The 27,659-nt window shown below is 39.7% G+C and overlaps 1 protein-coding gene across 1 annotated transcript; it reads left to right on the forward strand.

The window, feature by feature from the left end:
* Positions 1-228: 228 nt before the first annotated feature.
* Positions 229-26,056, forward strand: ALDH7A1 (aldehyde dehydrogenase 7 family member A1). Its single transcript, XM_026673797.2, has 18 exons — positions 229-565; positions 1,950-2,003; positions 2,370-2,435; positions 3,338-3,418; positions 4,284-4,407; positions 6,560-6,692; positions 10,244-10,288; positions 10,980-11,057; positions 12,696-12,793; positions 14,157-14,198; positions 16,818-16,912; positions 17,491-17,575; positions 17,886-17,992; positions 19,155-19,271; positions 19,712-19,809; positions 22,393-22,466; positions 23,536-23,611; positions 25,610-26,056. Exons 1-18 carry the CDS (start codon positions 362-364, stop codon positions 25,662-25,664), a joined length of 1,632 nt encoding a protein of 543 aa, XP_026529582.1. The 5' UTR covers positions 229-361; the 3' UTR covers positions 25,665-26,056.
* The last annotated feature ends 1,603 nt before the right edge of the window (positions 26,057-27,659 follow it).

Genomic DNA, 27,659 nt, shown 5'->3' on the forward strand with positions numbered 1-27,659 from the left:
ATTCCGACAGGGAAAACGCTTAAGTGCTGCTGACCGTAAACCGCACCTACAAAGCAGAGGCATTTTACAGGTGGCTCTTGACAGGTGTGAAAATGCGTTTCACTTCTGCAGCCATTGAAACTTTAGTTTCTTGGCGCCTTTGCCTTTAAGGTACGCGAGACAGGCAGAAAGCCGGAGCGCCCCAAACTGCAAACGCTATCCGTCGACGCTAGATGGAGGCGTGCCTTATTTGATCCGCCAGGCAACGGTGGACTGAGCGTTTTGCCTTCGCCAATCAGGGCTCTGCGTTTGGGGGTGGACTCTTGACGGACGCCTCTTTGGCCTATGGGTGATTTAAAGGTGCTACGGCCTTTTTCTCGCTATGCTGCTGCAAGTTGGACTTTCGGTGCTCGCCAGGCGTGCTCTGCTAAGGAAGAGCGTCTCCTTCACCGCTTCTTGCAATAGACCGTCCGCCTTCATGTCGACCTTGCTGATCAACCAAGCCCAGTACGCGTGGCTGAAAGAATTGGGGCTTCGAGAAGAAAACGAGGGAGTTTACAATGGCTCCTGGGGAGGAAGAGGAGAGGTAGGCTTGCAAGGCGGGGTGGGAGCCCGTTTGACGGACAGCGTAAAAATTAAGGAGGAATGTCCTGCGGGCGCTTTTTGAAGTTGTTTCTCCAGTTCTTTGAGACGTGCATCGCGTCTGCGGTTTTGAATTTCTCATGGTTTTTTCCCCCCCTTACGTTGCAGCCCATATTAGAATGGGCAGAAAGAGACGAGTCCCTCTTTTGTGACTTTCATCAGCAGATAGACCTAAAACATTGCAGACAGTGTACTTTTCTGACTTATCCTCGTTATAATATTTCTGCATCACACTTGACTTTAATAATCAGGTTGAGTCAAAAGGGCACTCCCAGGAGCTGGGGACCTAACAGGTATTGGGGTTTCATGTCCTGGAAACCCTAATCGATGTAGCCAAAGCTGTTGTGAAATTTAGTAATTGTATTTCCAGGGCATAAGCACTGTCATTTTGCAGTCAAGCAACTGAGGAATAATAGGTGGCATGTGGCTGATTAGTAAATTCCAAAGTTAAGATGACCAGGATGACTGTCACAGAACTCATGGAGACTTAGAAGCAATCAGATTCTTCTTAGTTACCTGCTCAGTGCAGGATCTGCAGGGTGGGATGTGTTACAGCAGGGGTCCCAACCACCGGTCCGCGGACCGGTGCAGTCCGTGGAACAAGTCCTACCGGGCCGCTGGTTTGCTGGGCGCCGCCATCTTTTTTGATGAAAAAGTGCTTCCGGTGAGCTTTTCCGGGTAGAAAGCCATTTCTACCCGGAAAGCTCACTGAAAGCTGACGCCGCCATTTTTTTGATGAAAAAGTGCTTCCGGTGAGGTCACGGAAGCACTTTTCATCAAAAAAGATGGCGGCGCCAGCTAATGCCGGTACCGGGCCGCACCATAAAAAGGTTGGGGATACCGGGCGCGGCATAAGAAAGGTTGGGGATCACTGTGTTACAGTATCCTGCCTGTTTAAGAGCTTCCAGTGAAGGAAAGCCTACTGCCTCCAGCTATCATCTGAGCGTTATCATAAAGCTGGTGCTTTTTCAATTCATATAAGGTTGAAACTTATTTTCCTTGCAATTTTTTCTTTTGGATCTGAGCTTTCCAATGGAAGTACAAAGGCAATTCTGCATTTCAGGTCTTTGAAAATCACCAACATGTCTTGCTGTTATTTTTTCTTCTTCCACATTTAGCATTCAACTACTTGTATGAATTGATTCCTGACCTTTTGCCTTTTGCTTGAACTCATTCTGATTTTATCTGTTCCTGCAATGTGACTTGGCATAAAAACTGCACTATTGATTTGGATCCAGCCAATGCCACAAATTGTGCCAGCTTTTGACCATGAGGTTTATGATTATAGGGATGGTTACTAAATGGGACTGAAATGGTTTTTTCTTTAGGTTGTGACAACATACTGTCCTGCAAATAATCAGCCCATAGCTAAAGTTCGCCAGGTAAGATTTTTTTAAATATATATATTTGACTCTTTAATAAAATGCACCATTCAGGGAAAAAATAAGCAGATTTCAAGGCTGGAATGTTAAGAAATTCAGGAGATGAATAAGAAATGCAGATGAGCTAAAAGCAATGCAAGTAGAAAATATTATAGTTTACCTCCCCCCCCCCCCAAATGGTTGGAGATTTTCTGTAGAACTAGGGCTAATCGTTTTTTTTAAATGATAAAATCCCAAAACTGAACTTGATTATGGATGACTTAATGAACATGTCTGTTTAGTTTCCAAGTCTCCATTGACTTATGACAAGCTGAGTCTTGTGTTATCACTTTGTCCACTACAGCATTTTTTACTGCTTGGTTTTAGGCAAATTTGGAAGACTATGAAGAAACAATAAAGAAAGCTAAAGAAGCTTGGCAAATATGGGCAGAGGTGAGTTAAATCTCTTTATATTTTCCTGAATTGTATCTGGGGAGAAATTATTTTTCAGTGGGTATGAGCCCTAAGCCCAACAGGAGAGATTTATCCTAGAAAGTGCCTAATACATTTTTGAAATAAAATTAAGAACAACAATTTGAAGTTTTACCTGAAATGTATTTAGAAATGCTCTAATTCAGTGTTCAAACTTGGCAACTTTTAAGATTTGTGGACTTTAACTCCCAGAATTCCCCAGCCAGCAAAGGTGCCAAGTATAAAAAACACTAACCATATCCTTAATGGGATCATATTCGAATTAAATTCAGTGGCTAAATCTTGAATGCTTGGGATGGTTTTGATAGGGACTCTAAAGTCTGTATTTTTTCAGATCTTGTTCAGATGTTCATATTTTTAAATTGTAGACATGATATGAAATCTATCAGCCGACACAAATTTCTATAGAAAGAGGAATAATTTGAATTTCTTTTGTCAACTAGTATCAACTAGTGTTTTTTTTTCCTATATGGTTTTAAAATCTGATCCTATTCATTCAGGTTCATTTGAGAGTAAGTTCCAGTATATTTCATACAACTTCCCAGCTTTTCAACAAATGGCTGTAAATTGAGGATTATCTTTGGTGGTAAAAATTGTAAAAAGTGTAACTAAATAGATCAGATAGGTTTTCCCCCCCATTTTTCCTAATTTATGTCATTGAATATTTTAATTTTCACTGCAGCAACTTCTATAGTTTTGCTTGTATTACCAGTCCAATGTAGGCTTTGTTCACTACTCATAGTGGTTAAAAAAACCCCACAATTTTATGTCCAGAAATATACATTGTATGAGTTAGGCAAAGTATGCAGGATTCTGAAAGACTGGATTTAAGCAAATAATTTTTCTTTGCTTTCTTTTTATAGGTTCCTGCACCTAAACGAGGAGAAATAGTGAGACAGATTGGAGATGCCTTAAGAGACAAAATCAAAATTTTGGGAAATTTGGTAAGTTTTGCCATTGAATTGATATAATCCCTAAATTAGTAAAAAGAAATGCAGACAATAATTCCTGTTTGTTGTTTCTGGTGTGCATTGCTAATATAATCAATTAGATTTCTAAACATTTCTCAGCCATTGCACTAATATGACAACAAACGTGATTTTTTTAAGCAAGCATTGATTCAAGTTGAAGACAGTAAGTGCTAGAAATATACCAAAAAAGGAGGTATGTTTTGAATTCCAAACAAAACAGTTTGAAATATTTCATTGAACTTCGTTAAATAGTTTTATGATAGAATAAAAATGTGAAAATAGGGATTTAAAATAATTCAAACATGTCATTTCTTGTGAGGTATGGGATTCCCCCCCCCCCCCCAAATTAATCATTCCAAATTTCTGTTGTTGGTTGAGTAGCAGCTAGCAGTCAGCATTCATTACCAATCTACCTATTAATCAGTCCAAACAGGTTTTTTTTTTTTTTACATTTCCGTCTTGTCTCATAGGACAAGGTGATAAAAAAGGCATTGGTGCCTGTGTTTTGTTCACAAAAAATACTATTTAATTATTGCAACAGTAATTCTTGTGCTTTAGTTTATTCTCGAGTTCATCATTACAGAGCACAAGAACTAGGTGTTCATAGATTCCAGAACTCATTAGATGAATCCAAACAATTCCATTATATTAGTATTTCCATTTACAGCTGACAATCACAGCAGCATGAGCAGTCGATTGGTTGCATACATAATGTAATTATACAAATAGAAAAAGATTTCTTCCTTTAAGCTATTCTAGCAGTGTTCTATAGGGAGGATCTAAGGAAACTGTAAGCAGTCATGTTCCATGAGATTAATGCTTTCCTTAATGCCTTTAGGTATCATTAGAAATGGGGAAGATTTTTGTTGAAGGTGTTGGTGAAGTCCAGGAATATGTAGATATCTGTGACTATGCTGTTGGTTTATCTCGGATGTTTGGTGGACCCATGCTGCCTTCAGAAAGTAAGCCTGCATTTTTGCCTGCATAAGAATTTATTCTGGATATTATTAAAGTAACTTGATATAGAAAATCTCAGTAAGAGAATAATAAATGATTTTTGACATAGGTAATATTTTAGGTTTATATGCTTCAGAAAAGCCAAAATACTTATTTGTCCCAACCAGACATTATATCAGCTTTGCATAAACCTGGTCAAAATATATAATTTATGGATTTTCTCCAGGAAATACAAATGGCACAATAGTTTCTACCTCTATATAAATATTCATCCCTCTCCATCAATCTGCTCCAGAGAGAGAGGGAAAATAGAGAAAAAAATAACTGTTGTACCAGTGAAAATCTTCAGTGAGATTGTATATATCTCTAAATGCTTGTAATCTTTGAGTTATGACTGCAGTTGGGACTGGAATTGCATGAATAAAATGTGATGTCATGTGACTGCGTCGCTTAGCAATTCCGGTAGTTGTCATAATCCCAGATGTATGGGTCATTAAGTAGGAAGTGATAAAGTCCCACTTAAAGAGTGGGGCTGTTCCAGGGAAGTGACGAGGCCCGGTGCAGGATGTGTGCGATAATGACTGCAAGTGTAGGAGGGATAGGGTAAGATAGTATAGATCAGGGATTGCCAACCTTTTGGATCTCAGGGATCACCAAACTCATAATTTTAAATCCTGCAGACCAGAGACCCTAGGAAAATCCCCAAAAAAGTCTGCAGGAAAATCCCCCACCCTGTTTTCCTACCAACCAATCATTCTTTATTTGGGATTGCAGGATACCGTCTCCAGCTCTGTTCTCGGGGGGGGGGGGGGGAAGAGACTTTTGGCTTCATGCAAGGAAAGCAGCAGAAGTCTTTCTTTCTCTCCCCCAAATTCTTCCAGAAATGAGTCTTTGTGAGACTTGTTGCGCCAGCACAGCCTCTTGGAGCAGGATGCCTTGCAGGGTCCCAAAGACTCATTTCTGGCAGAGTTTGGGGGAGAGAAAGAAAGACTTTTGCTGCTTTCCTTGCATGCAGCCAAAAGCAGAAGAAGAAAGAAGCAGCCAGGCCAGGCATGTAGGGCGAGTGGGACAAGTTTTCCCCCCTCCGCCCTTTTCCCCCCTTCCCTCATTACCTCTTTTTGTTCACAACGCAAGTGACACAAGCCTTGTATTCCCGTGGGCCATGTGGGCAGCGCAGCCTTGTACTCCTGCGCATCCTGGATAATTGCTTTGGGGAGTGCTTTGGAGGTGACATTTCTCTGTAGACAACCAAAATTTTCTCATGGACCACTAGTGGTCCCCAGCCCACTGGTTGGCAACCAATGGTGTAGGTTGTGTGTGATTGCAGGCTGCCGAAAGAGGTTGTGGGGTGTGTACAAGCACAGGGAGACTAGAAAAAGAGGGAGCAAGGTGCATGTCTGCGACCCCCAGGTAAGCTGAGGAAAGAGGCTGTAGGGTACATATGAGTGAAGAAGGAAAGGAGGGCGCAGTGCATGCAAGCAAACAAAGGCTAGAGTGGAAGAGACTTATCCAAGAGTCTTGGCCCCTTCCTTGCCATTTTTCCTATTGATTTTGCTTGTGGGAAACTGGCAGGGAGGGTTGCAGAAGGCGATCACATGATTGTGGGATGCTACAACCAATAAGTGCGAGCTGGTTGCCAAGCACTTGAATTTTGTTTAGGTGTTTGCTGTGGTGCTGCAACAGCTGGAAATTTGAGGACCAGTCACAAGTCCCTTTGTTCAGTGCTGTTGTAATTTTGAACAGTCATGAACAATGGTCATAACATGAGGATTATCTTTTTTTTAAAAAAAAAAACAAGTTTTCGTTTATTTGGGAAGAAAGTTCAACCTTGAGAATGGATGTGCCATAAAAAGATGTAATGCCATGTTTGAAAACTATATTTTAAATTCAAATGTGTTTGGCCTGTCTATTGAATTGAGACTTTCTTTGGAACGTTTGATCCTAGGGTTATTTCTCTGCGATGAATAACTTAGATAAACATGCTGCTTGAGCTAGGGCCAATTTTAGTAACTCTCCCTAACAATAGAAGAGCTGTTGTAACAATAAGTGGGGATACTTTTTATATATGTCCTTGATCTCCTTGGACAATGGGATAGATAAGTAAAAAAGAAAGAAAAGCCTGTGCTTGCCAAACGAAACTGCTGTTTTTGCTTTCAGGACCTGGACATGCCTTAATAGAACAATGGAACCCTTTGGGATTAGTTGGCATCATCACAGCCTTTAATTTTCCGGTTGCGGTTTATGGCTGGAACAATGCAATTGCTCTCATCTGTGGCAATGTCTGCCTGTGGTAAGGTATTTTTTTCCCAGCTTCAGGATGAGTATTTTCGGTGGCAGCCTTATACTTTACACGTTATAAAAATGTTTGTGCAAATAGAATACAATGGAAAGAAGAAAAATTCAAAATGATATAAAGCCAGTTTAATAACTAATAACCCTATACAACGAAGAGTAAGACTTTCTTTTCTCTGGAATTCGGTTAGATTTTTAGCACTAAAGGCAGTGCCTATGGGGAAGGAAATTAAAATTCAATTCCTGTTCTTCTGACAAGCAGGTGCTGTAGAAAAGTCTCAATTTAAAAAGAGCTGGAAAGATTTATTAGTGGCAGGGAGATAATTATTAGTGGCAGGGACTCAAAATGGGATTAATACTCTCAATCAAGTAATATTTAAGCATTACAAAAAAGTACAACTATCTTACACAGCTGAATAGCAATGTACAGTATATAGATGCCGCATTCACATTTAAACCCCAGTTTTACTTCAAGTGTGTTTGCACTATTCTGGATAAAGCAGGTTCTCTAATCTAGGGACTATTCAGTAAACGAACATGTTATTGCTTGTACTCCACAACTCAGAAGTGGTCAAGTGTACAAAAATATACTTAAGATGCCAGTTTGCTTCTTCGTATTGCATTGCCAGATTGATGTTTACAGGAAATCTTCGGTTTACAACTACAATTGGGATTGGAATCTTCGTCACTGAGTAAGGCAATTGTTAAGTGAGACGCCCGCCTGATTGCTTTGCTCAACAACCACAATCCCAGCTCTCCCAGTTGTAGTCTGTAGTGGTTGTGCTGGCCCAAGGAGAGCAAGTAGTTCCCATCCATGCATAGAAAAGAACTCCTACATTTGGCTACAAAAACAAAGTTTGAATCTTTGCAATCCCTGATTCGTTTCTCCAGGCCTATGTAGGAATCCCTCTTCTCCCTGTGCACAGAAGGCAGTTCCTGAGCTTGGCTGGAGAAATTAAGCAGGGGCTTCAGAAGATTGAGGTTTTTTTTTGCAGCCCAGTGAAAGATTTCTGGGGAAGGGAAATCCTTTGGTAGGCGGCACCCTGACAGCTTCCCTATTGACTCTCTGGGGAAGTCAGCAGGGAAGGTTGCAAATGGTGATCACGTGATTGTGGGGCACTTGGCAACCAGTCATAAGTGCAAACAGGATGCCAAACAGATCACAATCACATGATGTGGGGGGGACGACACCATTTTATGATGCCTGATGATTGATTAAGGGGGGGGGGGTTTTGGGGGGGGGGGGGGGTGGTTTTTTTTTTTATGGGGGGGGGGGGGGGGGGGGAGGGGATGGGACTAAAAAAAAAAAAAAAAAAATTTCCAAAAATTTAATTGCTTTTTTATTATCCCCTTTGTGGGGTTGAATGGTATTTTTTATAAATAAAAAATAAATAAAAATAATTAATTAATTATTTATCACAATTTTTTTTTTTTTTTCTTTTCCGGCGGGATGGAAAAAAAACAGCGGGGGGGGGGGGGTAGGGAGGGGGTTTTCCCCCCCTATTTAAGATGAACCATAAAGCACCATTTATGATACATTGTAATTTCCAACAGTAGTTAAAACCACGGATTATAAGTCAAGGATCACCTGTATATATAGCCAGTGGTTATGTGTCATTTGTAAATGGTACAAAAACATAGGTTATCGCGGCTGCTAGTTGTACAAAGCAACTGCATGTCTTCAGGAAATTAGTTGATATTTTAATCTCATTTACAGCATTCATATTCTAGTTCAGAAGTCACCATGAGAAATGTTGGTGGTCCGCAGCACACCCGTATCTGCAATGGGTGATACTGGCAGCGGATGGATTGATGTGCACGGGGAGAGAGGGTAGCACATGGGAGATTGCAGCATCGGAACCTTCCCAGGTGTTCCCTGGCTTGCGAGGGGAGGGAGCGATCGGCGGTCCTCCCCTCAGAAGCCGCAAAGCATTCGCTGTCCCTCTGGCGGCTGCCAAGCCTCCTCCTCCAGAGGGGCGGTGAGTGCTTTGCAGCTCCTGTGGGGAGGGATCGAGCCTCCCCCTCACAACATCTTCACCTGAGGGCATCGCTAGCAGCCGCTTCCTGCAGCTCAGCAGGTCCGCGCTCTCCCTGCTGCTGCTCAGCCTCCTTGATGCGCGGAGGCAGGAGGCAGCAGCCACGACACAAGTGTGCGAGGGAGACTGCAGGTTGGCCCCACCTCCCCACCAGCCATCTGGTCTTCAGCACATGGCTCGTTGGTCTCCCGACATCAGATTCCCACCACCCAGCACCAGTTCAGAGGTTCCTTACCTCTACCCCTGGGGGCAAGGGGGGGGGGAAGAGAAAGACAGAGACAACACACACACAGAAAGAGAGAGAGAGAGAGAAGACATGGAGAAAGGGAGAAAGAGAGAGGGGGAAGAGAGAGATGACACAGAGAAAGAGGGAGAAAGGGGGAGAGGGAAAGAGAGAGACAGAAAGAGAGATGAGATATGAGAGATCCCGGTGTTTTGTTTTCTGTGGGAAACAGGTCCAAATGACTCTTGGAGTATTTAAGGTTGCAGAAACAGGCAGCCAAGCTAAGTGCCTGAAGGACCCCATTCCCTCACTGGTGGTCCAGGTGCTTCAGCGACCAGTGCACTGGATTCGTATTAGTGGTCCGTGGGATTTAAAATTAATAATTGGTGGTTCCTGAGGTCCAAAAGGTTGGAGACCCCTGTTCTAGTTAACAGATATCAATATATATTAGATGGCATTTGTTTAAAAGGGAGTGATATAAATCAGCGATCCTTCACTTTACTGAGTTAATACTGCAGTAAACATGGCTTGTTGTTGTTTCTTTGTTTCTCTATATAACATGGTAAGGAACCTGTCATTCCTTCATGCTGGCATAGTGTAGCTCCTGTTGTCTATGCTGCTGAGATAGCTGGCATGCTATGAATCACCCATCTTGTCTCTGGATGAGTCTTAATTATTAGGCACTTCCCAAGATTTCTAGTGGCTCAGGTTTAAAAATAGCTTTCCGTGCTTGCCATACATGAGGTACTGCAGTTTGGGCCATTGTTAATAGAGCAAGCAAACTATCCTCACGCTTTGTGTCAGGTTAGTGAATGCACAAAGCCACCCCAATTTACACTGCTACCAAGCTGTGAGCTATGATAGTTTAAATGCAGTTTGTGAACAGTGTGAGTTGAAAAAGGAAATGCTGTTAGAGTGAGAACAAACACACCGAGTAGCACCCACACGGTGAGGTTTTTCTTCTTTTTATTGTATGTCAACCTGACAATTCCTCCACAGAAGTAACTAATTGATTTTAGAAAAAACTGACCAAATACATTGTTAAAATAACCTTATTCATATGAAGATAGTTCTAAAAATAAGAACAATAACAGGTGGAGTCTGGAGGAACTCTTTAGTAGATTGTATGAGATAAAGGGTAATCATGTGATTCATTTTTCTTTTGCTATTACTCAGTTTTTGGTGCTTAATAAATGTAGCAATATGTCTTAAAATACCATATATTATTCATTTTAATTTAGAAGATTCCTATGTCTAATAATGTTTATCTTCCCCCCCTTCTTTCTAAAGGAAAGGTGCACCCACAACATCCCTTACCAGTGTGGCTGTTACGAAGTGAGTTTCTTTCCTTTATTGATATGACTTGCATGCAGTTTCAATTTTGTTTTGTCTTCTGCATTGCTTCAAGAAGCTTGTTGTTTGATATTTCACCTTTTTTCCCCTTTTTCTGAGTTGGTTGCCTGGAGACCCAATGGTATGCATGCAAGCCATTCCACACTTAAAACCTCTACAGTGAGGTGATGTGGGAAGTGTAGGTAGTACTTACAAATGGTCACTTAGCGACTGCTCAAAATTACGACCGCTTTCCCCCTTCCCCAAAAAGCTACTTACAACCTGGTTTCAAAGTTTACCCATCCACCCCCAGAAGTCATTATTATGACTGAGTGCAGTGATGCTACTGTGTGCTTTCTGTCTATTCCCCCATTCCATCCTTCTCTGCTGGGTCCCTGCAGGCTCTGGGCCTGCTTTGCCAGCCCATGGAGTTACACGTGCTCCTCCCCGCTAGTCATCAAATTGTTCACTCACCTTTTGAAGAACTCCAGAGCTCAGGAGGTCGGAGTAGAGAAGGACAACAGGCCACTATGTTGGTGAGCGGTTTAAGGAAGCAGTACTTTTTTCTTTCAACAACATCTAGATACGCTTACAAGATGAAATTGTCAAAAATGATTATTGGATATCTGTCCAAACTTATTTTATTTTCCCCATTGGAAATGTATCATTAATGAATGTCTTATTTGATTACCAGAATAATTGCACAAGTCCTAGAGAATAACAAGCTGCCTGGTGCTATTTGCTCTCTAGCTTGTGGTGGAGCAGATATTGGGTAGGTCCAACATTTTGAATATTATGTAGATTTTAGACAATTTCCAATACTACAAAAATCATGTCAAAACAAAATACTACAAAAATCTTGTTTCTAAGGGTGTATAATCCTGCAGTTCTTGATATAGTGATCCACGGTTCATTGGATTCTTAGTGTTTTCCACATGGTATCTGAAATCTCACAATTTACCACCAAAAAGGGGATGGCTACAGATTCCTTCTGTGGAATAGTTTGTCCCCAAATATCCAGATTGCCCTTTCCCTATTGAGCAACTGCTCCAATGTCCCTATTGTCAGTTGTCCCTAATGAGCAATTGCTTAATTGTCTGTAAGCACGGGGTATCAAACTTGCGGCGTCAAGTTGCCCTCATGATGTTTTGTGATGTTTTTTCCCTTTGCAGAGCTGGAGTGGATGTGGCCGGTGCATTACACATCCAGCCTGCAGGATGCTAGCTTGACACCCCTGTCCTAGAGTCACTGAAAGTTAGTGGGCAGCCATATAAATTCTCTAAATAAATAAGCTGCAGAGCTGTAAGACATAGCTCTTCAGGAAAGTGCTGGGGGACAATGAAGTTTAACCAATCCTACTGGGTGGCACATTTAGTGGAGGGTCCTGTTACATTGTATGTCTATTCTTTTTAATCCTGTTATTGATAGAAATTGCTCAGAGACTTGAAAATTATTGGGAAGTATAGTAGCCATTGCAAATTAATTAATCCAAATGAATTCTATCCTCAGTAATGTTTTTTTTTTCTTTCTCTCCCCCTCTTTCTTCCATGCTGTTGGCTAAATTTAAGAAAGGAGAATCGTTGTATAGGGTGCAACTTAAAATAACTTTTATATAAGAAAATAAAGATTATCAGTGACAATGATTAGAAAATGTACTGAAAAGGAAATGAATCTGAATCTCAATTGACAAACTGTTTCTCCATCATTACAATTTTATAATGGATAAAATGGATTGTTTGCTTTTCTGAAACTTTGATGGACCATTTATTGGCATTGTCTTGAAGTTGAAACTTTTTGGAAATTTTGAGACAACAGGAAGAAAATTAAGGCATGAGTTTGTAGGTCAGATTTGTGCCATCTATGCTCTCTTCTATTATATAGGAATCAATATAGTACATAGACATACATAAGCCTTTTTATTGCATTATTCTTAAAAATCAGTTTGGAAAATAAAATCTGGCTAGTACAGTGTGAACATTTTAATAACAAGTTGTATGAAATTAAAGGTGGGAACCTGGAAGATTTATGGTCCAGGTTACTACAATAGTTTTTTAATTGAACTCAAAATTGAGTTCTTTTTTTTTCTTTCCATAGTTATCCCTTCACTCTAGCTACCAAACGTAGGTCCTTCTTCCTATGCATAATATCCATTTGGATCCATATAGAGCAGGACACTAAAGTATTTGCCATTCCATTCATGCTGTATAAATATCAACATTTTTGAAAGAATTGTCACTTATGATCAAGGAGCAAAATGATATGAAGAGTGTAATAGAGCATGTGCTAGATATTCTGTTATTGTTATTGCAACAGATCTTAATGGTAATTAACAAGAACTGCTTTCTAGCTCTACTTGTTCAACTACGTATCATCTAAAACTATTCCTTTGTCTTTGTATTGTCTTGTGTAGCATAGCAATGGCAAAAGATGAGCGAATTGATCTGCTCTCCTTCACGGGCAGCACCAATGTGGGCAAGCAGGTAGCTGTGACAGTCCAGGAGAGATTTGGTAAGTGTAATATTTAAAAAAATCAGTTTCTTTTAATGGCTATATATGCATGAAGGAGAAATGACCAGTTTCAAGTTAGTTTGCAGATATATTAACAAATTATGGCATTGGTTTATTATTCAAAGTAATTGTTTCTGTTACCATTGAATTCAACATTCTTGGAGAGATTTGAGTTTCCTTATCAAGAAAAGATAGCATGTCCACAAGCGCCTAATGGGAAGGGAAAGAAATATGTCATTTTTTCCCTGTCCTCCCAAATTCTCTCATTCCTATTTCCTGCCATATGTTTACCATTGGTGAAATATGGCAGCCATGTTTTCCACTGCCTCCTGTCTAGAAACTCCTGTTCCTTTTCTCAATGGAGAATAGAGGAGTTATTTTTAAAGTCACTCTCTCCAGTGGATTAGAAGAAGAGGAAAGGAAAGGTAGCTTCCAGCAAGGAGTGCTTGCCAAGGTACACTTGGATACACTGTAGTGAGAAAGTGTGGATTTATTGAATCTTAAAGTGTGGATTTACTGAATCTTAAAGAGCTCTGTCCTTGTACGTGGGGAATTGTACATGCCCAGAGGCACACAGCGATAGAATATACTGCTCTTTTGCAATTCTTGTGTGTTACATTAGCACTGAGGCTCAAATAACAAAACAGGTTGCAAATATAATGTAACAAATAGGTTGCCTTACTAATGTAACAAGTGGAACAATAAAAAGAAAAGAGATTTCACAAAACTGGGTTAATGTAATGTGTCTGAAAGAATATTGTAAGAGTGTAAATTACAATTCTTCTCTGCACAGGCATTAATCTAATTATTCTGATTGTTAGTGAAATAAGCAGCTCAGAATCTATGCTACAAATAGTCACAATTGCAAAAGAAAATTTCTCAGTAGATTTTGCATGTAAAATGTATGAAAAAGAAATGGTAGAAAAAACATTCATTTTCGTTGTTTTGTCTGTTTTGGTCAGATAGCCATGTACCTACCTAACAACCTGTCTATATTTATGAAGAATGAATCCTTTTCATACTTGCCATTTTTACAAATATTCTCTCAGTTTCTGGACTAAAAACCCCATTAAGAACCATGTTCAAAACCATATTTTAAACTGTTTAAATTCTAATTTTTGACATGGCTGAGAATTAGAGCAAAATATAAACCCTAAACTTAGATGACATGCTAATATGCACTATTTGTTCATAAATGGCTAGCAAAAATGTGTATTTTTTTGACTATGTAAAGAAAACATTTTTTTGTTAAATATGTTCATTTCTTTGATTCACATTTTTTAAAATAAAATGTTGGGAGGTGGGCTAGCATAAATGCTAGTTTAATGGTTAGATTAATATGATTTACTGTTTATTTTAATAGGACGATGCCTGTTGGAGCTTGGTGGAAACAATGCAATTATTGGTAATTAATATTTCCATTTAAATCTGGTATTAGAGATTACTAATCCTTGGCTCATTGAATATGTACAGAAACTAATATTGTACATTGGCCAGATACAGGCTTTTTAATGGTCCAATTGAATAGTTAACTAAAATGCAAAACATGTTTTGGTGATGGAGTTTGAGTGCTTAGAATGCTTTTTGAATTATATGCATATTATTTTTTTCTGGCAACTCTCACTGTCTCTACTTTTTTTTCTGCGTCGTTATTTGGTTACTTTCTTACAGTCCACAGTTCAATAATCTACTAATCTCACTGCATAAGGTGGGTAGATAATAATTCAGAAAGTGCCCTTTATTTCTAGTCATCAGCTGCTTTTTTTCTCTTTTTCATTTTCACTTTGGTTTATACAGCAGAGGGCAGTTAATGCCTCTAATGATTTCCCCAAACTTGCTACTTTTTCCTAGCAATCATGGAATTAATTGCTAGCCTGCAAATCTATTCTGACTCACCAAGTTGATTCATCCAGTTTCTGGACTTTTGAGTAAAGCACTGTTCTCAAAGTTCACTGTTCTCATCTCCCCCGCACCCTCCGAGGATTGCCTGCTGCCCCAAGTGTGCTTTATCTTTCTTCCCTCCCCCTCCCCCCATCCCTTGCAAAGATAAAATGGGATGAAGCTAAAGCCGGCGTCATCAGATGGTCTTGCTGGCATTTTGAGTCAGAAATTTTTTCGGTGTTATAGGAAAAAGTTATAGGAGAGCGTCAGAGTACAAGCTGGCTGAATCAGTGGTGATCACAGTATCCCCTTTTCTGACTGCCAGAATTCACTGGAACAGAAGAGTGGATTAAATGGGGTGTGTGACTAAATGTGTTGTGGCTTGCAATTTTTAAAGTCTTGATCCTGCTTGTATGGGCCCTGTAGATAAAGAAAAATCCTGAATTTAATCTCTGGACTGAATTAGTTATGGGAACCAAGGGCTGAGATTTTCAGATACTGGTTTTACTATAAATGGAAGTAAAACTAGTACTGTACTTAACAGTACTGACAATATTCTAATGGCAATAGGAATTATGCATGGAATTTTAAAAATGCTGCTGCTGCTAATTTTAAGATATTTCTGCTTTGTAAATTTTGCTATATTTTTCTCATCATCTAAGGGGAAAAGAGTTCTTTCCAACTCTGTATGGATCTAGAACAGGGGTCGCCAACCTTTTGGACCACCAAACTCATAATTTTAAATCTTGCAGACTCTAATCCAGCATGTTGCTCGCTGAAGCGCCTGGATTCCCACTGACGGGATGGGGTTCTTCAGGCACTTAGCTTGGCTGCCTGTTTCTGCAACCTTAAATCCTCAAAGAGTCATTTGGACCCGTTTCCCACAGAAAACAAAACACCGGGATCTCTCATATCTCATCTCTCTCTTTTCCTCCCTCCTTCTCTCTCTCTCTTTCCCCCTCCCTCTTTCCCCCCTCTCTCTTTCTCCCTCTTTCTCTCTCTCTCTCTCTTTCCCCCCTTCTCTTTCTCTGTCCCCGGAGGTGGGGGTGGGGGAAAGAAACCTTTGAACTGGTGCTGGGTGGTGGGAATCTGATGTCGGAGGCCAACGAGCCACGTGCTAAAGACCAGAGGGCTGGTGGGGAGGTGGGGCAATGGGTGATACTGGCAGCGGATGTATTGATGTGCATGGTGATGGGAAGGAACCTTTGAACTGGGGTTACCTCCTGCCTCCGCAATTGAGGTCAAGCGGCTGTCAGCGATGTCCTCAGGTGAAGATGTTGCAGGGGGGGCTTGACCCCTTCCCTAAGGAGCCGCAAAGTGCTCACTGCCCCTCTGTCACCCACCCAAGCCTCCTCCTTCCCACTGGGTGTGTGAGCGGTTCTGGCGAGGAGGAAAAGAAGCACAGTGGAAGGAGGCTTGGCAGCTGTCAGAGGGACAGCAAGTGCTTTGCGGCTCCTGAGGGGAAGGGCCGAGCCTCTCCCTTGCAACATCTTCACCTGAGGGCATCGCTGACAGCCGCTTCCTGCGGCTCAGGAGGTCCACACTCTTCCCGCTACTGCTTGGCCTCCTCGGTGCACGGAGGCAGGAGGCAGCAGCCACGACACTGGTTTGCTAGGGAGACTGCAGGATTGCCCCACCTCCCTGTCAGCCATCTGATCTTCATCACATAGCTCATTGGCCTCCGGACATCAGATTCCTACCACCCAGCACCAGTTCAGAGCTTCCTTTCCCCCCACCCCCATCCCCTTGCAGGCCAGGGAACACCCGGGAAGGGCTCCGATGCCGCAATCCCCTGCACGCTTCCCTCCCTCCCTGCGCACATCAGTCCATCTGCAGTCGGTATCACCCCTGTTGCAGACATGGGTGTGCTGCGGACCACCAACATTTTCTCACGGACCACCAGTGGTCCATGCCCACCGGTTGCGGTTCTTCTAGAACCACTGATCTAGAAGACTTCTTTGAATCAAAACAAAGTTTGTTTGATAAGGTCTATAACACTGACTTTTGCAGATGTTTTGTTTTGGCTTATTTAGGATAAAAATTGTTGACAGTTATTCTTTCACCAGTAATTGTTGCTTAATTCCTTGTAGTTGATGTTTATATTTTGCATTGGTCCATCATTTTCTGCTTCTGTTCCTTGTAGTATTTGAAGATGCAGATCTCAACCTGGTCATTCCATCTGCCCTCTTTGCAGCTGTGGGTACAGCAGGCCAGAGGTGCACAACTGCTAGGAGGCTGGTAAATAATTATTCATATCTTTGTGTATTTTGATACCTGGATGGATAGACACATATATAGATAGTTAGACAGGCAGGTATATAATACATACAGAAATAGACAGACAATGGATATATCGACATATCTCTTATTCTATTCATATCTTCTGCATAATCTTGATAGTAATTATAAATTTGTGCATACTACTCTTTTGGCCCCAGCAAATATACTATAATATTTTCCCATAGAGATATTGTGCTCTATTTGTTCTTTACTTCCCATCCTATTTTCAGTTTAGAACAAAACAAGAGAAAGTTTGAATAAATTTAACCCCCAGTCTGAAAAGGTAAAAGTAATGTACTTTTTACTGCTTCTTTTTAAATGTCCTTCCAATTCTATCCTGAGTTGCCAAATATCAAATTGAAAATAAAATGCTTAAGTACACTCGGGCACATAAAATGGAGAAAGGTTACTTGTCATAGCTTTACAAAAGTTAGACTCTAATAAAATCAGGAAGATCTTCAGAAGATACCGTAGTTTTCCACAGGATGTTGAAGTTGTGCTCTTATTGCCAATAATATTCATGACTTTCTGCTTAGTTTTTGCATGAAAGCATCCATGATGCAGTTGTGGAAAAACTCATGAAGGCATATGCTCAAGTCCGTATTGGAGATCCATGGGATGGTAAGAGCTTCATTTTATTCATGGAAATAGACTGTGATAGTACTTGGCTAAAATCTAACTAGCTTTACAGTAGCTTTTAGTATTGTGCTCAGGCCACCTCAGAGAACTCTTTCCTTTGTTTATAACCATACCCTGATGTTCCATGTAGTAATCAATGATATACATGAATAATCATGTACTAATATATAACAAAGTTGTTTCAAGCAATTTCAGGTATAGCCATGAGCTGTTTAAATAAATCTAATGGATTTTTCATTATATTCTTATACATTTTATTTGGATTCAACTTAGGCATTTTTTTTAATTGCAGCAAATACCTTATATGGTCCTCTTCATACAAAGCAAGCTGTTAAGATGTTCCTTGATGCAGTGGAAGTAGCCAAACAGCAAGGTGGCTCTGTTGTCTATGGTGGGAAGGTGATTATTCTCATTTACATCTATAAAATAAAACGTAAAACCAGTGGTGTTGAAGAATGTGTTGCTCTGACCAATACTCCATTGCCCCCATCAAACTATTGTTGCTTTTATCCTTCACGCAATAAATAATCTTCACCTTCAAGTTTTGTTTCACGAGGTTAACTACATATATTTCCTCTTTGAACAATGTTCATATATCCTGTAGTAATGTACACATTATCATGCTTGAAGAATACCAATCCAAGAAGTGGCACTTTGTTGAATTTAGTCAATTTGAGTACAGTCATTTTTAATACTTGAATAGGTGAACACTTGGAATTTCCGGAGGTAGACGAGGAAATTAAAAAATACATTGCTGTGGAGGAGTGCCTTTTGCCACTACAAAATGAAGATAAAGTAACAGATGTGTCCATGAAATTTTCTGGAAATTTTCTGGAATTTAACTTGACTTGAAAGAGACTTCATACTTGTAAACATAGATTTCTACAAAATTGAAGCAGAGCAATGACTTGCTTTGACTGTATGAAGCTTAATTACAGGAGGCTGAGAAGGACCAAAATATAGACCTTTGGGGGTAACTTTCCAATCTGATCATAGGGTTTTGTATTGATAATTATTAATCTATCTTATATTGTCCTTATCTGGCATGAGTAGGGTTATTGCTATGGTGGCACAGTGGTTAGAATGCAGTACTGTGGGCTACTTCTGCTGGCTGCCGGCTATTTGTAGTTTGGCAGTTTTGAGTCTCACTGGCTCAAGGTTGACTCAGCCTTCCATCCCAGACTAAGTTCCCAGATTGTTGGGGGGAATATGCTGACTCTGTAAACTGCTTAGAGAGGGCTGTAAAGCACTGTGAATCGGTATACAAGTCTAAGTGCTATTGTATTGATATTACTAGTTGTCTTTTTAAGAAGCTACTTCCAAAGAAAGGCAAATCTCTTGATATGAGGAGTTAAATGAAGATGACTTTTCTGAAGACTCAACTTACATATTTCTGACAAACCAATATTTAGAATTGCAGTTGTATTGTTGCTTTTAGGTATGTTTTGTGTGTTGCAAACACAGCTGTTGAAGGAATTTTATGCAGTAGATATTTGCATATAGAGAAATCGATTTGGCTGAAACTTGTGGATTTTTTTTTTCATTCTCTTTTAATTTTAAGGTTATAGAGCGTCCTGGAAACTATGTTGAACCAACCATTGTGGTTGACCTTCCCCATAATTCTTCAATTGTGCATACAGAGACATTTGCTCCTATTCTCTATGTGCTCAAATTTAAGGTAAGTAAAACAGTTCTTCAGCTAGATGCTAGCAAGGGTATATCAACTTGAAATCCAATGGATTACAATAATAGTGCTGGGCGTTATTTCAGCTGCATGAGTTTTTTTTCCTGTTTTGGATGTACAGTAATTATCTCAAGTGCTTGGGAATTGTTGGTGGTAGTCCTCTGGGATTACCCAAGGACATTGCACAAGGTATATTGAGAGGTCAGTGCTATGATAAGGCCTCTCAGTTCTGGGACCAATATGATGAGTGGAAAAGTGATCCACTCATCATAACATCCTGCTTGCCTTATAGTTTGAAGCACACTTCAATCTTTTTGAGACTCAGGCCTTGCACATAGTTAAAAGTTTCAGACGTTCTAGTTTATCATCTTATTTTTGTGGTTCTATTTAGTGCTAAGTTCATGTAGTTATTTTTTAATTATTTTGCTTTCCAGACAGAGGAAGAAGCTTTTGGTTGGAACAATGGTGTGAAACAAGGCTTGTCCAGCAGCATCTTCACTAAGGATTTGGGCAGAATATTCCGATGGCTAGGGTATGAATCTTCCCTTTATTTTAAGAAGGAGAATATGAATCTGATTAAAATATGACATAACTTAATTGTTGAATTTTTATTTCTTTTCTTTTTAGACTATTCATATACATGGTGTATCCAAAGTCAGGTTTTATAGACAGACTCCATAGAACATAGACATAACTTAATTATATAAATAAATGTAATGATTGAACTGATTTTATTTTCTTCTAAACAAATAATTAAGTAAATACTGCTTCCTTATTCCCTTATGGTGTTTCTCAACCTTGGCAACCCTAAGAGATGAACACTTCATAGAATTCTGGGAGTTGAAGTCCATGTATCTTAAAGTTTCCAGTTGACGAATACCGTTTAACTCACAATCTTTGTACATTCCTAAGTACAGTAATATTATGAAAACAAATATTAATGAATAAAGAAACTGATTGCTCTATGGGGTCTGACTTTTGGAACACATTACCGTATTTGCCGGCGTATAAGGCGACTGGGCGTATAAGACGAGCCCCCAACATTTCCACTCAAAATATAGAGTTTGTTATATACTCGCCGTATAAGGCGACCCCCCACTTGGAGGCATGTTTTTCAGGGCAAAAAGTCATACGCCGGCAAATACGCTAAGTTGTAACACTTGGGGTATTCTGGATATAATTCTTGATTGACACCCCCGCCCTTTCCCCCAAACTTACAAAGCCTTACAAATGCTTTAGAGAGGCAGCTTCGCCTTTCTCAGGCTGGCACTCAATTCCTCTCCCTTTCTTTGTGACACCATTGAGCGATCTGCTTTTTCAGGGAAAATAAATAAATAAAAATAAAACTGGACGAAAAACAGTCGAGTTGTTTCTTAATATCTTTCCACCTCCCCAACCAATTTGTCTCCAAGGGTGCACCACACTGATTGCGACGCTTAATTATTTCAGAGAGAGGGGGGAGAAATCTTTGCTTCCTACTGTGGCTTTTTCCTGCGCATCGTTTTTCCCTTGGCTTTGTGGTTGTTACTTCTTACAGGGAGGGATAATGAAATACCCACGCTGGGAGAAAGCGGAAAGGATGTCTATTTTCCTGCTCACTAACTTTCCAGAAAGCGTCGAGTTCCTACCCGAGACTTGCCAAAAGTCCAGTTCATTCATTTGCTACCTTTCTCCAATGAGATCCAGATCTGTTTCCACAACGCGCTTAGGATCTTATCTTATTATCTTATTATTATCTTATTAGCCTTGCTCGGTCCGTCCAAGAGAAAGAAGGCAGACGGTTTTGCGCTCAGGGAGAAAGGAAAAGAGCCTCTCGCTCACGCTGCACACTGCCCCCTCCACCCCAGCAACGCTTAGGAAAGAGTTACACAAGCATCCTTTCCAGAAGTGAATCGGGGGGAGGATTCGAGCAAAGGCTGAAACCGGAAGAGAAAATTCCCAAAGAAAATCGCACGAGCAGCATCCCATTCCTGGGAGAAAAACAAAAAAACAAAAACACGAACTCTTCCCGAAGCACAAAAGCAAGGATGGCGCTTTCTCAGCTTTGAGCTGCGTCGCTGCTCTCCCACCCCCTCCACTCGTCCCCACGTGCGGCGAAGTTTCTGCCACTGGGGGGTGGAGGGGATGGAAGGAGGTGAGGGATGGGGGAAAAGCCTGGAGCCTGCCTGTCCGCTCGCACGAGCGGAGTGGGTGGGTGGGTGGGTGGGGAGGAGGAGGAAGAGAGACTCCGGCTGGGCTTGAAGGGGCTTCGCAAGTTGCGGAGCTCCGCCCCGTCGCTCTTGCACCGAGTGACAACAACGTATTTGCCGGCGTATAAGACGACCTTTGTTATATACTCGCCGTATAAGACGCACCCCCCACTTGGAGGCATGTTTTTCAGGGCAAAAAGTCGTCTTATACGCCGGCAAATACGGTATATATTTCTAAAATTTTTATTATTTTTAATTTTAAAAAGCCAAAAGACAAACTAGCAAAGCATAGAAATGAATATACACTTTTAAAAACTGATAAACAAACCTGAAAGAAAATAAAACTTTATAAAGGTTACATAAGAATGTATCTATGTGGTATCTGTTTATTCACACATACACTTATATACAACTATGTGATTTTAAAAGAAGTACAGATATTTTAAACATTTGTACAGACAGAGATGATTGTTGTGGAAAACATTTTAATATAATCCGGAAATGGTATTCTGATTTGATTGAATGTATTTTTCTTTATAGAGTTTTGCAAAGTTAGATTGTATCTAGATTGTAAACCAGTATAAGGATTTATGTTCAGTGATTCTCTGACTTTTTCTACCAAAAAGGCCAGTTGGCTATTATTATCAGAGATGATAACATGCCAACTTGTTTACCATCCCTCTGACACAGTTCAAAATATCAGAATGAATATGATACAATTTTAGCCAAATGATATGCCACCTATGGCTTTTTATATTAGTAATTTCTAATGCTTTGCTGAAATAGATTTATGTGGCCTCCTGTGCCTCAAAAGTGCAGATGAAATATTCTAAATTCATATCCCTGATAATTCTCTTGAAGTTTAAGACTTTCAAAGGAGTTCATGCTAATTACAGTTTAATAAGCATCTTTTTCGTTCTGCCTAGGCCCAAGGGGTCAGATTGTGGAATTGTTAATGTCAATATCCCTACCAGTGGAGCTGAAATTGGAGGTGCATTTGGTAAGTTGTATAGATATAGCTAAGTCTCTGTAACTTTGTTACCTTATACATAGAACAAGCGCTTGTAAATGTTTCAGGATAATTCTGTTCTCCAATTGCAAATTATTTCTGCAGAGAGTGTGTTAAGTGATGACTGAACAGGCTACTATTTGTTGGTGTGTTAATAGGGATCTGCACTTGGATTTCTTTGTAAGCAATTCATACTTCTGCACTTGACTCCTTTCCCTTGATTGTAGGATTGAAAACAATTACTATTTCGAGAATTGGATACTACTTCATGGCCTCATGTGTTGTTGCGAGTGTCTCCCAGTTCCCTGTCTCCAAAATCTCATATAAGAATGCTGACATCTCATGAGATTTAATGAACTAGTTTGGAATTTGAGCTAAATATATATTTAACTTAGATAGATGTCAGGTATATTCGACGACTGTTTGGGGAAATTATTCTGGAATGTTTGGGGAAATTATTGCTTCATCTTATAAAATTATTCTGAAAGTAATCTGTGCTGAAGAATTTGCAGATTACAAATAGTTCTTGTTTAACAACCATTTGTTCAGTGACCATCTAAAAATACAAAAGGACTTGAGACACATGCCTGAAGTTGCCGAGGCTGTTGCAGAGTCTCCACAGTCACGTGATTATGATTGTGCTTGGCAACCCATTCACGCTTAATGATAAGATTGTCAGGCAGTTATGGGATTGCCATTTGCAGTCTTCCCTAGTGGCTTCCTCAGAAAGTCAGTGAGAAGCCAGTAGGAAAGGTTGCAAACCACCCCGCTCTGGTTCTGATATGGGCCTAAATCCAAACAGGATTTGTAGCATGGAGTATTTGTAGCCAGTCCTCAGAAATTGGAGTCCAGCACCAGAGTTTTCCCCTCTACCAGTAATCCAAGTTTTTTTCTCCAGGGTAGTACTGGAATTGGGGACGCCTACACACAACACATGCACAGAAGGGAACTTCATGCTATGAAAATGTTTTGTTTGTATGAGACCTAGAAATGCAAATAGCACTGCATGGTTTTAGAAATATTTCTATTTCTATCATTTCTATTCTCTTTCCTCTTCTAGGAGGTAATAAACACACAGGTGGTGGAAGGGAATCTGGTAGTGATTCATGGAAGCAGTATATGAGGCGATCTACCTGGTAAGATCTGTAGAGTTTATGTACACATAAAGTATTTTCCCATAATTTGGTGTCCTCTAAATACTTTGGTAATTTCCCAGGCATACCTCCAGTGTATTGGGTTGATGATGCTTGGTATAAATGTTCTCCTAATAATTCTAAAGATGGGCAAAGAAACTTATCAAAGGGCAAGAATGTAGTATCTCCTTAGAAAATGTTAAAAAAAAATAATGGGAAAGAAGGGAGAAAATATTAAGTATCGAAGAATTGTCAATACATGCATTTGATTAATTTAGATGACATTTCATTTAATTGTAAAACTGAATTAAATCAAATTTAGTTCTCATTTGGATCCTGACTATTTTTGGCTTCTAAGCATGTCTCTCAAAGTTTAAGGTTGACCTCTATTTGTGTCTTTTTCCTCTTGAGGCACATTTAAAGCAATGCAGTAGTTCTAAATGTAGGATTTGCAGCAAACTGCTTAATCAGCTTATTTTCTTACAGGGGGACTAGCATACTCTGCTAAGAATTTTAATAATTTGACCTTAAAAGTTACGGTATATATGAACTTGGAATAAATACAAACATTTATATCCTAAAAGCTGCATTTTAGAGGATTTTATGTTTTATATCTGCAAGATTTTGTGAGGAAATTGCAAAGAGATTTTAAGGGGAGTCAAGCATAATATTCGTGAAGTGACTGAAATGTTTCTAGGTCATCGTAAAAAGACCATGGCAAACACTTATTAAGGTTGCTGCTGTGAATTTTGCTTGTTTATGGAATAAGCAGCTTTAACTGGTATTTAGACTATGGAAGATGTCAGTAACTGATTTTTGGATATATAGCATATAGCAATATACACCTGTGCTTTCTTAGTAGGGTGTGCAGAATGTTCTATCCAGAAATATTCCTGTTTTGGAATAGCTATGCATATGTCCTCTAATCTGATACAGAATTTTTTTCACTCTTTTTCTTTAATTAACATATCTGAAGCCTTAAGACACAGAATGGTTCACTAATTGAAATCTGATGGTTCTGTATAATTTGTTCTATAGTACAATACAGAATTGTAGAGAGAATTATTCCTACCCTGTTTCTCCAACAATACAGCCTAACCCAATAGGGAGTCCCAGCATGTTTTATAGGCATGAAATGAAATTAAGCCCCTCCCCCCAAATTAAGGCCTATATTAAAACATGCGAAATGGGAGGGAATGGTGGGGGGAGCTTGTCGTTAGGAAGTACTTTTGTTGCACACCCGGATATGGTGCTGCCTGCGTTGACCCCAATACGAAGTGCCCCACCAACGCCGAGGTCAACATCCAAGCTGTTGCCGCCCGCCCGAAGATGCAAGGGGGGGGAATTAAGTCACCCCCGAAAAGACAGCCTAGTTATTTTTTCGGGGCTCAAAAAAAAAATAAGACCCAGCCTTATTATATGAGAAACACGGTATATGTTCATTCTAATTCTTTTCATCCTGCTATTTTGATACCCCTTACTTGCATTGTTAAATCTATTAGATATTATGTAGCAGTTCTGAATTAAAAAGAAACATTAAAATTTAAAAGAGTGAGTTTGGTGTAATGGTTAAGGTGCTGGGCTTAGAACCAGTAGATTGTGAATTCTAGTATTGCTTTAGGCTTGGAAGCTGGCTGGGTGACTTTGGGCCAACCACTTTCTCTGAACTCAACTCATTTTAGAAAGTTGTTGTGAGGGAAATAGGAGGAAGAAGCAGTATTAGGTACGTTTGTCACCTTGAGTTATTTTTTAAATTAATAATATCTGAAAATTAATAAATCTAAAAAATTAAAATGATACCTGAGCATGAATACAGAAACTTCTTTAGCAACCTGCATACTGCCTTGATGTACTTCCATTTGAATCCATGTTCTCAACTCTGAAAATGTCTTTTCACCTGACTGATTATTTTAGAAACTCACTGTTGAGCTAGGGTTAGCTTTGTCTAGATGGGCTTTTTCTAAACTCTGCATATTTTAAGTTTTCTGTTTTATCTTTCAGCACAATTAATTACAGCAAAGATTTGCCTCTTGCTCAAGGAATCAAATTTAATTAAGAGGCAGGTGGAAACACTACCTTTGGTGAACCTTGCAGTAAGAAACCAAACGTCTATTGATTTCAAATCCACAGACAACGGCTACCTGAAATATCAAGCATCGAGGATGTTTGTAACTGCTGCACTAGTCTCATCCAGAACATTCAAATTATGTTATGTACGCCAATCATGTTAACAATGTGTCCAAGACTCTGATTCTGAGCAGTGGAGGGCAGATGAAGAGTTTGGCAGTGAAGTAGAATTTGGATTATGAGCTACAAAATTTGGATTATGCACAAATCCTAAAATCCTAACTTTGCCACATTGGCAGAACAATGGCAGCCAATGTGTTTGGAAATAATTTATATGATACTGGCTTCACTGCAGAAATAAACTTTATAAAGCTCTTGTTATTGTAGAGTACTTGTTTGTTTATTTATGTAAAAATGTTCTTTTTTGGAAAACCACAGTATCTTCCTTCAAATGAAATCTTCCCCTGTATTAGAGAGGATTATACTTAGAGTAGAATTCTCAACCTAATGTTGCAATTCATGCCATCTGCAACTGGCATGGCTGGTATGATAGACATTGTGGTCCTGTGCATCTGGAGGGCACCAGGTTAGGAAGGGATAGTGTGATATATGGAATGAAGCCACCTTCCTTCACCTTGAAACAGAACTGGCAGGTGGATCACAGCTGCGTAAACAGTCTTAAACAAACAGTGACAAATTATCCTTTAGGGCTAAGTTGAAACAATCAGTGCAGCAATAGCTTTGTTCTTGTTATACAAAAATTCCTTGAGTTTTGTTTTGAAGCTTTTGATGACTCCTCAAAATGTTTCTATTATTCATTCAGGTACTAGAATCAAAGTATTGCTTTCAGGGAGTTATAGAAAGCTTAACAGGGTGTTTTTTAAAGCTCATGGGAGGAATAGAGTGAGGCTCTGAGAAATATAGCCTTCTCTTTCAACCAAGCAAAAGCTTATTTCCCCAACCTATTTTTTAAATTATATTTAAAAAGTTTAAATTATCACTTTTTTAAAAAAATATGAATGAAGTAGGGCTATTTATAATCATATTTCTGATTATTTTTTATATGTGAGTGAGAAGATTGTTAAAGTGCATAATCTAGCAATCTCTAATGATGAAAGATCCATTTTTGGTCTTGATTGTAAGATTATAAGATACGTGTATTATGTTTTGTACGCTGTCCTGTGTTAAATATAAGCAAATTAATATAACCATCCATCTCACCAAACTCGGGGCAGTGTATAAAGCATAATAATGAAAATCATAAAACACTTAAACATAAATGAACGAAAAGACATAAACACATAAATATCCAAAATTTAAGGAGAACAGCTATCACTTGACATATTGCAGGTTCACTGTGGAATCCTCAAGGAAGAATTATGTTTACAGGATTTTCCATAAGGCAGGGATTGAGCCAACTTCACCTTGGGAATGATGTTCCAGAAATGGGGGCCACAACAGAAAGGGCACTGGCTGCTGCATTGTTGCAAGATGGAACTCCTTAGTAGACAGGACCTACAAGCACACCTTTTGCTTAACCTGATGGAACAGGTAGATGTGATCAGGAAGAGGATAAGACATGGGCAGTTTTCAAATATGATGAGAAAGGTCAAACCCAGCACCTAGAATTCCAACTTATAAGCAAGTTAGCAGGAATGCAACTCATGGAACAGGTAATGTGTGCCTTCCTATAGGTGCCCGATTGCCGTAGATGCATTCTGCACTGGTTGAAACTCCTGGATACTATCCAAGGGCAGCCATATATGGGGCATGTTAGTACTCCATTCTGGAGATGACCAAGACATGAAGTATCTGTAAGTAATTAAAAGTAATAGGCATTTGGAGAGGATATGGGCTTGTTTTGATTAGAACTCTTAGAATTTTAATCATATTCCCTTATAAATTTTAATGCACAGCATGGAAAATAGGTGAATATAAAAAGAAATGAACGAGGCATGAAAGTTCTTATGCACAAATCTTTTTT

Source organism: Notechis scutatus, chromosome 2, assembly GCF_049901735.1.
Source record: "Notechis scutatus isolate UNSWTSFEM ecotype Mainland chromosome 2, rNotScu1.2, whole genome shotgun sequence".
In the NCBI taxonomy this organism is placed as follows: domain Eukaryota; kingdom Metazoa; phylum Chordata; class Lepidosauria; order Squamata; family Elapidae; genus Notechis; species Notechis scutatus.